Source organism: Hypanus sabinus, chromosome 1 (genome assembly GCF_030144855.1).
Source record: "Hypanus sabinus isolate sHypSab1 chromosome 1, sHypSab1.hap1, whole genome shotgun sequence".
Lineage (NCBI taxonomy): Eukaryota > Metazoa > Chordata > Chondrichthyes > Myliobatiformes > Dasyatidae > Hypanus > Hypanus sabinus.
Genome location: NC_082706.1, coordinates 169496819 through 169509223, shown reverse-complemented (window position 1 = coordinate 169509223; position 12405 = coordinate 169496819). Strand labels below are relative to the sequence as shown.

The 12405-nt window shown below is 37.7% G+C and overlaps 1 protein-coding gene across 1 annotated transcript in view; it reads left to right on the top strand.

Annotated features, from left to right (window-relative positions):
- LOC132400015 (acyl-protein thioesterase 1-like) overlaps positions 1 to 6913 on the top strand; it is a 51251-nt gene extending 44338 nt beyond the window's left edge. Inside the window, exons 8-9 of the mRNA XM_059981068.1 lie at positions 2310 to 2486; positions 5045 to 6913. Coding sequence (XP_059837051.1) covers positions 2310 to 2486; positions 5045 to 5101 — 234 coding nt within the window. The 3' untranslated portion in view covers positions 5102 to 6913. The remainder of the gene's footprint in view (positions 1 to 2309; positions 2487 to 5044) is intronic.
- Positions 6914 to 12405: the final 5492 nt, after the last annotated feature.

The following is a 12405-nucleotide window of genomic DNA, read 5'->3' as shown; positions in this document are numbered from 1 at the left end:
AAGTGGAGGGATGGGTTAGTAAGTTTGCTGATGACACAAAGGTTGGGGGTGTTGTAGGTAGTGTGGAGGGCTGTCAAAGGTTACAGTGGGACATTGATAACTGGGCTGAGAAGTGGCAGATGGAATTCAACCCAGATAAGTGTGAAATGGTTCATTTTGGTAGGTCAAATATGATGGCAGAATATAGTATTAATGGTAAGACTCTTGGCAGTGTGGAGGGTCAGAGGGACCTTGGGGTCCGACTCCATAGGATGCTCAAAGCAGCTGTGCAGGTTGACTCTGTATATGGTGTATATGATCAATCGTGAAATTGAATTTAGGAGCTGAGAGGTAATGTTGCAGCTATATAGGACCCTGGTCAGACATCACTTGGAGTACTGTGCTCATTTCTGGTCACCTCACCATAGGAAGGATGTGGAAACCAATGAAATGGTGCAGAGGAGATTTACAAGGATGTTGCCTGGATTGGGGAACATGCCTTATGAGAATAGGTCGAGTGAACTCGGCCTTTTCTCCTTGGAGCGAAGGAGGATGAGAGGTGACCTGATAGAGGTGTATAAGATGATGGGAGGCATTGATCGTGTGGATAGTCAGAGGCTTTTTCCCAGGGCTAAATGGTTGCCACAAGAGGACACAGGTTTAAGGTGCTGGGGAGTAGGTACAGAGGAGATGTCAGGGGTAAGTTTTTTACTCGAGTGGTGAGTGTGTGGAATGGGCTGCTGGCAATGGTAGTGGAGACGGATACAATAGGGTCTTTTAAGAGACTTTTGGATAGGTACATGGAGCTTAAAAAAATAGAGGGCTATGGGTAAGCCTAGTAATTTCTAAGGTAGGGACATGTTTGGCACAACTTTGTGGGCTGAAGGGCCTGTATTGTGCTGTAGGTTTTCTGTGTTTCTATTATGTATTGCATTGTACTGCTGCCGCAAAGTTAATAAATTTCACAACATATGCTGGTGATATCAAACTTGATCCTGTTCTTGATTCCTTTGCAACGAAGTGCAAGTTTTAAAATCTTTTTTACCTATTTCTTGTATTAAGTAAAACAATTTATTCTAACTGTAACAGTTCCTTCTCTATTCAATTATACATTACACTATCAGAAGGTTAGTTTACATGATTCATTAAGTATTGTAGTGGTTATTGGAAGACAAACCAATACCGCTGAGAGACGAGACCAGAGTAATTGACACTGTATGATGTGCTTCCATATAATGAATTTCCAAATCGAAAAGGGTACATTTGATCCTTTAATAAGAAACCAGCAAAGATAAATGATCTTGTATCGATTTTTTTTTAACTAACAAAACTAAATTCAAATCAACATAACTAAACAATATAATTTGTCAAACTAAGTATACATTAGCATTCCAATTGCAAAACATATTTAAGCAGTCAACAAAAAATATCATTGACCGTGGCTCACTCTCTCTGGCTAACAAATAGCTAACACAAAATGTAAATATGTTCATTTGCTTCTACCACGCCCCAAGCCACTTGACAGTACCATAGTAAACATCCCACCAAGTTAAATAGACTAAAATTATATACATGGCTCCAATGGACAGAAAATAGACACATGGATCCTGCAATTATCAATTCGGTACCCATTCCTAATTATATTGTGAATATGTTTAAGGCTGAAAAGTGTGTTCCTTTGCTGTTTCAACTACGAACTTGCAATATATGTTTTCAGTTATAATGCATTCTTCTGTCTTACTATATATTGCTTAATAGCAAAAGCTTAGGAAGGAATTTTTATTAAACGAGATTTATTGCCAGCAGTTCTCTGTCCAAACCCAGTTATTTGACTAAAATTCTGCCATGATTTATCTAGCCATGATTATCTCAGTAATATAGTGAGATTTATGCAGTTAAATTGTGGGCATCGATAACTTGCACAGTGACAAAATTTGTAATGCATTTGAAGAAAAATACTGTTATTAATGGATTATTTTGATTATACATTTGCAAGTGTTATATATCAAAGTGTTTTTGAGTTATGTTTGCCACATGTAATGGAAAGGTTAAATAGTAATCATTTCAGTTTATATCTGCTGAAAATTGACTACTTGACTAAGCATGTACAAATTTAAATGGAAACATGACCTTAGCATATTTATTTTTTAGGATTTTCATTTATGTGTTTTTTTAAGAATATACCTTAGGATGCTCTGAACGTATCATCAATGATATAACTTGGGGTCATCAGGTGTTTTGAGAGTTTCACACACAACTTTTATTCCTACTTATTTTTATTAATCAGTGAATCTCTATGTCCTACTAGTTATTATTGTTTTGTTCCCCAGGCAGCTGCTAATAGTCCGAACAAGGATATGCATATTCTTCAATGTCATGGAGAGGCAGACCAGCTTGTGCCTCTAGCATTTGGTAATCTTACTTCTAGTAAATTAAAAACTATCATCAATCCAGAAAATGTCATTTTCAAGTCCTACCCGAACGTGATGCATTGTTCTTGTTCTAAGGTAAGCATTTAAAAATCTTAAGTTGAAGTTGAATATATTCAAAAAAAATTGTCAAATATTATGGTTGTATTGAATGAATGACAAAATAGCCACTTTATCTAAATGTTTTAATGTAAGACTAAAATAAATCAAATATTACCTTATAACCCTTTTAAAATAGCAGAATTGTTCTTTTCAAAATAAAACTAAAGACCTTTTAATAATTTTGTGATGTTTATGATTATTCTGTGTTCCCCCTTGTCCCCATTTTCACCTGAGTGTTCCTACCCCATTGGCTCAGTGATTAAATAATTATTTTATATCATGCAGATTTATAGACCAAAACATTTTTATTGGATTCTGTGTTTTGGGGTAACTATTCTAAGTCAGGCTGATGAAGGAAGTACAGGTGGCCCCCGTTTTTCGAACATTCCCTTTACGACAGCTCACTGTTACGAAAGACCTACATTAGTTATCTGTTTTAGCTAGCTGAAAATTGTTTTCACTTTTACGAAAATAAAAATGCACACCCCGAGCAGCTCCTCCCCCGGAACTGCATTCTAGCCACCATAGCTTAAACACGTGCTTGTGAGCAACTGTGCTTTATCTCGATTTATTTTGAGCATCTGTTAGCAAGATGAGTTCTAAGTTATTGGAAAAGCCTAAAAGAGCTTGTAAGGGTGTTACACTTAGCATAAAACTAGATATAATTAAGCGTTTCGATCGTGGTGAACTAAGTAAAGACATTGTCCTCATGCTGAACTTGCCTCTGTCCACCATTTGCACTATTTACAGGCAGAGAGAAAGATCTTGAAAGCTGCCGATGTTACTATTGGTTCTGCTCATAGCAAAGTGGTCTCTTTTAGTCGGCATCCAATAATGGATAAAATGGAAAGTCTATTGCTTGAGTGGATTGATGGGTGTACAAAGTGTGGTGTTTCGTTAAGTTATCTTATACTTAAGGAGTCAGTCTTTTTAATAAGCTGAAACAAAAAGCATTGGACGATGGTAACGAAAGTGTTGCGGAAGTGGAATTTAAAGGTAGTCATGGGTGATTTGATCGATTTCTGAGGCAAGGGCAGCTTCGTAGTTTAACGTTTACTGGAAAGAGTGCTTCGGCTGATACTGAAGCTGCCAAAAAGTTCCTAGCAGAACTGAAGAAAGTAATTACAGAAGGAGGTTATTCGTATAAGCAAGTGTTTATCTGTGACATAACTGCAATTTATTGGAAAAAAAATTGCCGAGCAATACACCATCATCAGTGTGCTCGCTGTCTTTCCAATTCCAGAAAATAAAACTACACCTTACATACATTATTTCTACTTTATGTAGGCCGTGTATTTTTATGTGTTATTTGGTATGATTTGACAGCTTCATAGGTTAAAGGTTACCAGAGAGAGTGCTTCTGCCGAGAGCGCTTGCATGAAATTTTCGCTACACTAGACAGTGCTGCAATGATTGCAGAAAAGTATTTCTACTTTATCTAGTCTGTGTATTTATCCTGTCATTCCTGCTTTTACTATATGTTACTGTTATTTTAGGTTTTATGTTACTTGGCATAATTTTGTAGGCTATTGTTTGAGTCTGGGAATGCTCACAAATTTTTCCCATATAAATAAATGGTAATTGCTTTACGACATTCCAGCTTACGAACCGTTTAATAGGAATGGTCTACCTTCGGATAACGGGGGAAACCTGTACCAAATAATCCTACATGCCTGAATTTTAAAATCAAAACCCCACTTTATTTTGTGGGCTGCATTAGAAAATACATGCATCCAAATATCCCTTGATCATGATTGTCGTTTGTCTTATACCAGTATACCCTATCAAACTATTCTTCCCACAATGGACTCTAGTGAAATAAGAACCTAATCATTTACAAAATGCAGTGCACAAGCTGTTTGACTCGTTCTCTGCTACTAAAATCACAAGGATATGGTCTAGAAGTTGGTTAACTGCCAGGTAAGGCAGTAAACTTGTAAATGCAATGACTTAGGAAAAGATCGGAGAAGAAAATATAACTTTTAGAGGTGGCATATATTTTTTGATACTCATGTACCATTAATAAGTAGTTGGAAAGTTCCATGATCAATCTTCATGGCAATAGGGATTTCAAGAAAGCATTTACATTTTGTAGTTGTGAAATAAGCGATGTGATGAAGCATACAAGCATTTATTTGTTTCTTATATATTATTTGGAATTAAAAGGTGTAAGAGGAATATACTTTTTAAATTAGATTAGAATGAGAAATGACAAAGGTCAGGAAGCCAACTCAGGCATGAGATATGTTAGTTTCAGAGTGGAGTACAAAGATCTTTGGGCTTAAAATGGTGCATTGGAGCACAGTATTTGGTGATTATAATTGGAGTTGGGGTCCTCGTGGTTAATAAGTAGCTTTTTTATACCAGGGACTGGACTCTATTTGATATAATCCCTTGAACTGCATTCTATTTAGTGTTATTCACGGTCCCGTGGAGGACGGGTGTTGATATTCTAATAGTCACATTATATTAGAGCCAGTTTTTGGCTGTTTCATTAAAATAATTCTAACAGTTTTTTTTTGTTTTAAAATTAGGAAATGTTGGATATCAAAGAGTTCATTGAAAAGCAGCTACCTCCAATCAACGAATAAGACATCAGAAGCATTTTTTAAAGAAGCTGCACCAGCATCTGATTATGATTGACCCTAATCCTTTCTTTTACTTGCCTCCATAAAACGCCAATCATCCATCATTTTAACATTTGCATTTTACTGAATTTGTATTCTGTAATCTTCACAAAGAAACTTTGCATTACTTGAGACTGTGCTGCCTACTAGTTTATAAATAATGAGTGTTGCAGTAGCCGCAGACAGCATTTCAGATGTTCATCTATGCTCATGCTCAGATGCTCCTCTAAAATGTGAGCATTACTTCTTGCTTTGTTCAGACTGAGATTCATTCTCTGTTGACTTAGTGTGGTATTGGTGAGTGTATGACCATATTGGGGCGGGGGGAGGAGAGTTACAAATTTCTATAATCTCCCACTTGCCATTTTAATGCAGTAAATCTTGTCATAAATAAAGGCCATATTTGATATCCAATGGTTCTTGTTTCATATAAGTGTACTATTATGAGTAGTTTTAAAGTGCATTTCTTCTCTTCAAAAAACATTTTGACATCACATAGCACAGTATAAAAACAATACAAAGAAGTGTTCTAATGGAACAACTGTTTCCAGGTTAATGTGTAGTCAAAACTGTATGAAGCCAAGAGCAACGTAACAATTGTTACTGGCTCATTTGAATAAATGCAGCTTGTTTAGGCAATATTAATTATGTAATCTGCTATACCAATATAAGAAACGGTTCTAAATTGAGAAATTATTAGTTCTATTGTAGTTTTATTCTATATACAGTTCCAAGTTCTAAACTGTGCAGGGATATCTTTATATGATTTGTATATTACAGTTAGATTTGTGCAAAGTTGTAATGATGGATTTGGCTTGTGTACTTTACTTTTTGTATAATGTGGAATTTACCTACATTTTTAAACATGAGAATATGGATACATCTCGGTCTAATACTGTATATGGCTTGTGTAATACACAATTCTAAAATGCAAACAGGTTTCAGTGACAAGCATGTTTCATAATTCTCAGAGTAGCATGGTGGAATTTAACAGAAGCATCTAACTATCAATGTTTAATTTATTTCTGAAATCTTTTGCTTTTGTACAGGAATTGTTTTCTTAAAATGTTAGTTCCCAAAGAAACAAGTTGAAATTCCTCTTCAACCAGATACAAATTTACCATCGAGTTTAAAATATATTTCCAGAAATATATTGTTCCAATTGAATGAACATGCAAATTTAAAATAATGCTTAATTGGATCTAGTAGCAAAAAAAAATTGTGGCAGATAGGAATATTTTGGGAATATGTTCACAAAAAATGTACCTGACTTCATTGGGTAAAAAGTGTGAAGATTTTTGTTAATTGAATTCACTGCCGTGAAATAAAGACCTGCAGTTTCTGTACAACATGTAAATGTGAAGAAATGCTGCTAACAGCTGATTCACAAATACCTGCCAAGTTTAAAATAAATGTCCTATTTTAGTGCATAAAGTAATTTCAGAAAATGAACTAAAAATATGCCTTTAAAATACACCACCAATTGATACTGGACCATTATGACTCTCTTGGGCTATGTATTTTTAGTTATTCTCTATGTAATTGTTTTTTTTCCTTAGGTTAAAATTGTTTAAAATATTTTCAAACCAAAATCTTATATGGATAAGATACATATGACTCAAATGTCCAGCCTATGACAAATAGACTTCTAACTGTTCTACTTGTACTGATTTGCTGGTTTGTTCTGTTGAACTTCTGTGGGCTGGGAACTTTACAAAGGATTGTCCCTAATGCTGTTGTCTGAAGTGGTAAATAAAACCAAAATTAGAAAAGAAACATTTCTTTGCATCAATAATTTGCCATGTTAGAAAGTACCAAATTAACAAATTGAAGATGGCACTGAAAGTTTGCAATATAATATAAAGAGTTTAAAAATAATGTTGCATAACACCATATAGGTTTTGGATTAAGTAATATGATGGGTGGTACTGTAGTTATCAAGCTGGACATCAGGATTACAATCCAGAGATGCAATGTAAAAATCCCACCATATAGCTGTGGTATTTAACTTCAGTTAATTTTGAAAAATGCTCCCTAGTTCTGCTAATCACAAAATAATTTACTGAATTATGTTGAAAAATCCATCATGTTCTTCAAAGAGGAAATCTGTCAACTTTCTAGGGGTTCCCCATCTCTCGTCCAATGACCCCTTGATTAATGGCAGAGGTCTACAGCATAAAAAAAAGCTTGGGAATCCCTGGTCTAGCCTATATTTGACCCCATGTATATCAATCGTTGAATCTTAAATACCCTCTGAAATGGGCCAGTAGGTCTTCCATGGATGGACAAAAAAAAATTAAGAGTCATAGGGTAAAAGTTCATTAACATCGTAAGATTCAAACAAAAGGAAAAGGTTAATAAGGAATACAAGCATAATTAGAATGATTTTACTGCATCACTACTTGGGTTCTAGGATGATGGGACTCCATCATCAAAAGTTCAACACCTTTTGGTGACTTCATCATTTTTACTAGATACCAGTGCCATTAAGGACTGGAAGGAGAAATTTCTTCACTCAATATTTGTGAAGTTAACAAACGATCTCCATCAAAGTACTATGGAAACTCAGTCCTTGAATATATTTAAGACTAATATTGATAGATTTTTAGGTGTAAAAAGAATCCAGGTAACATGGATAGGGTAATAAACCTGGCAATGGATATTATTATGTCATTGAATAACAATCCTGATTGTGATGGGAAAGTAGTATTAACAGAGATTCAGCCATAATTTCACAGGGTAATAAATCAGACTCAACGGGATAGACATATTTGACATGGTTACTGGAAAAAAAATGCAGGTGCTGGTAATCTGAAATGACGAATAGTTTTCAATTTGAAAAGTTAGTTTTGTTTTTTTTTTCAGATGCCACTGTGTTTTTCTAGCATTCTGGATTTTTTTAATCTTACACTATTGTTTAATGTAATACAAGTCTTACCCTTTCAAATGAGTTTATTTGAGCTGGTTTCAAAGGGTAAAAATAGTTACAGCAATCTAGAGGTGTTGAATTTTTGATGATGGGGTCACATCATCTTAGAACCCTAACAATGAAGCCCTAATATCATTCTAATTATGCTTGTATTCCTTAATAACTTTTGCCTTTTCTTTGAATTTTATGTTATTTTTGGCACTAATATCTCATTGACAGATGGCTCAGATCAGATCAATGTTTGATAGTATCAGCGACCTCAGATTTGCAATTTAATGTGGGCATCATCAATTTAAATAATACAAACCATTTCTTAATAGTATGCAGTAGAGCAACTCATAAAATAAGCTTGAATAGTCATACTGCAATCATATATATTACCAAAGATAATATATGCTGCAGTCTATTCCTGTTTTAATAGAGTCAAAGAAAGCAATTAAACACCTAATATGAATTGTCATACACTGACAACTGAGTAATCAGACGTGGAAAATAACAAAGACAGAAAATATGGAAGCAGTCAGGAGGTCAGGCAGCAGTCCATGGTTTGATGGTCGACATAATTTGATGTTGACTCTTAAGTATTCTGTCCTAGGTTCATGTTTTCTTTAAATACTAAAGCTATAAGTTGAATAGAATGCACAGCACAGGAAAAGGATGATCTATACTGACATTTATACTCTCTACAAGTTTCCTTTCATTCTATCTCCCTCCTTCTCGGATCTTTAACCCTACCCATGTTACCTGGATTCTTTTTACACCTAGAAGTATATCAATATTAGTCTTATTCAAGGACTGAGTTTCCATAGTGCTTTGATAGAGGAAATACTTTAGCTTCACAAATCTTGAATGAAGACATTTTTCCTTCCAGTCCTTAATGGCACTAGTATCTAGTAAAAGTTGTTGCAGTAATGTAGGGGTGTTGAAATTTCGATGATGGGGTCACACCTGGAACTCAAGTGATGAAAGCACTAAAATCATTATAATTAATGCTTGCAATACAGGACAGGAGAGAGGAAACCCCTTCTCTTCCCCTTCACCCATCACCCATACCTTACAACTTTCGGCTCCCACCTCCTTCCTTTTATTCTGTGGTTGCCTGACCACTCCTTTCAGATTATATCTTCATCCTTTTGCCTCTTCCACCTATCATCTCCCAGCTTCTCATGTCATTCTGATCCTCCCTCCTTCCTCCCCCTCCCTTTTATTCTGGCTTATGCCCCCTTTCTTTACAGTCTTGGCCCAAAACATTTTCTGCTCATTTCTTCCATAGATGCTGCCTGACCAGCACTTTGTGTGTTTAGGCAAATAATCTTTGCATAAGGAGACCACATATATACAATACACTAAATGTATCCCATTGGAGCCTTCCATGCAGTGCCCTGCAGAAGTATTCAACCCCAACACATAAATGAGTATTACAAACAGGGATTTTGAATAATTTAACTGAGACTTTTTATTTGTGACTCTCATGCTCATCTTTTTTCCACATTAGAGCCCAAAAAAACAAAATTGTAAAGCGTAAGAAACTAAAAATTCAAAAACTGAAATGTCAGCAGTTCAAAAGTATTCTTCTCTCCACCCCCCCCCCCCCCCCCTTTGCTCAATACTCTTGTACCATTTGTAGCTATTACAGCCAGTAGTCTTTTTGGACAAGTCTCTATTAGCTTTGCACATGATGAAGCAAGATTTGCCATTCCTCCTTGCAAAATTACTCAAATTACCAGGTTATTTGGAGATCAGTGGTGGACAGAATTCTTGAGGTCTTGCCAGAGATGTTTGATTGGGTTAAGGTCAGGCTCTAACTGTGCCATCAATTTTCTTCATTTTTCTTATATCAATTATCAAATAGGAATTTTCTTCATTTGAAGCCACTCCATAGCTGCTCTGGCAGTGTGCTTTGGGTTGATATACTGCTGAAAGAGAATTTCCTCCCCAGTTTAAACTTTCCAGGACAGGCTAGCAAGATCTCTCTGTATTTTGCAGCATTCATCCCCTTCCATGAACCCCTTCTGTACCGTATGCAGCAATTCAGATCGACTGTATACCGTCGGGAAAGATGTATAGAGTCTCTCAAAAGCAGAGGTGGAGGTGTGTGCCTTATAGAACATAGAATGTACAGCACATTACAGGCCCTTCGGCCCACAATGTTGTGCCGACCCTCAAACCCTGCCTCCCTTATAACCCCCCACCTTAAATTCCTCCATGTCTAGTAGTCTCTTAAACTTCACTAGTGTATCTGCCTCCACCACTGACTCAGGCAGTGCATTCCACGCACCAACTACTCTCTGAGTGAAAAACCTTCCTCTAATATCCCCCTTGAACTTCCCTCCCTTAACCTAAAGCCATGTCCTCTTGTACTAGGCAGTGGTGCCCTGGGGGAGAGGCACTGGCATTTCACTCTGTCTATTCCTCTTAATATCTTGTACACCGCTATCATGCCTCCTCTCATCCTCCTTCTCTCCAAAGAGTAAAGCCCTAGCTCTCTTAATCTCTGATCATAATCCATACTCTCTAAACCAGGCAGCATCCTGGTAAATCTCCTCTGTACCCTTTCCAATGCTTCCACATCCTTCCTATAGTGAGGCAACCAGAACTGGACACAGTACTCTAAATGTGGTCTAACTAGAGTTTTATAGAGCTGCATCATGACATCGCGACTCTTAAACTCTATCCCTCGACTTATGAAAACTAACACCCCATAAGCTTTCTTAACTACCCTATCTACCTGTGAGGCAACTTTCAGGGATCTGTGGACATGTACCCCCAGATCCCTCTGCTCCTCCACACTACCAAGTATCCTGCCATTTACTGTGTACTCTGCCATGGAGTTTGTCCTTCCAAAGTGTACCACCTCACACTTCTCTGGGTTGAACTCCATCTGCCACTACTCAGCCCACTTCTGCATCCTATCAATGTCTCTCTGCAATCTTCGACAATCCTCTACACTATCTACACCACCACCAACCTTTGTGTCGTCTGCAAACTTGCCAACCCACCCTTCTACCCCCCCCATTCAGGTCGTTAATAAAAATCACTAAAAGTAGAGGTCCCAGAACAGATCCTTGTGGGACACCACTAGTCACAACCCTCCAATCTGAATGTACTCCCTCCATCATGACCCTCTGCCTTCTGCAGGCAAGCCAATTCTGAATCCACCTGGCCAAACTTCCCTGGATCCCATGCCTTCTGACTTTCTGAACAAGCCTACCACATGGAACCTTATCAAATGCCTTACTAAAATCCATGTAAATCACATGCCTGGTCACCTCCTCAAAGAACTCTATCAGGCTTATTAGGCATGAACTGCCCTTCACAAAGCCATGCTGACTGCCCCTGATCAGACCATGATTCTCTAAATGCCCATAGATCCTATCTCTATGAATCTTTTCCAACAGCTTTCCCACCACAGACTTAAGGCTCACTGGTCTATAATTACCTGGACTAACCCTACTAACTTTTTTGAACAAGGGGACAACATTTGCCTCCCTTTAATCCTCCAGTACCATTCCCGTGGACTACAAGGGCATAAAGATCCTAGCCAGAGGTTCAGCAATCTCTTCCCTTGCCTCATGGAGCAGCCTGGGGAATATTCCGTCGGGCCCCGGGGACTTATCCGTCCTAATGTATTTTAACAACTCCAACACCTCCTCTCCCTCATGATCAACTCTTCTTGGTGCTCAAATGTATCAGTGCTGTCCCAGTTCTGCTCACCAGACCTGGAATATCTAGCAGTAAAATGCTGTCCTTTTTATCTACTGTGTGAGTTCACCGGGGTCATTTTGGTAGCACCTCAGGCCAATGTCAATCAGGCTTTAGATGATCTGAGCAATGGGATCAACATGCATGAAACAGCACACCCTAATGCCTTCACCATCGTTTTGGGAGATTTTAACCAGGCCAGTCTTGAAAAAAATCATGAAGCAACTACCATCAACAGATCACTTGCAATACCAGAGGAAGCAACACACTGGACCATTGCTACACAACCATGGTAGGCAAGAATGCCTACCATGCTATTCCACGCCCTCACTTTGGGAAGTCTGATCACCTGGCTGTACTTCTACTCCCTGAGTATAGGCAGAAACTGAAGACTGCAGCACCAGTAGCGAGGACCAAGAAGGTATGGACGAGGGAAGCACAGGAGTGCCGACAGGACTGCTTTGAATCGGTGGACTGAACTGTATTCAGGGATTCATCTTCGAACCTGGATAAGTATGCTGCAGTTGTTACCAACTTCATTAAAACCTGTGCAGATGAGTGTGTGCCCACAAAGACCTACTGAACATTCCCAAACTAAAAACCGTGGATGATCCAGGAGGTACGTTGTCTACTGAAG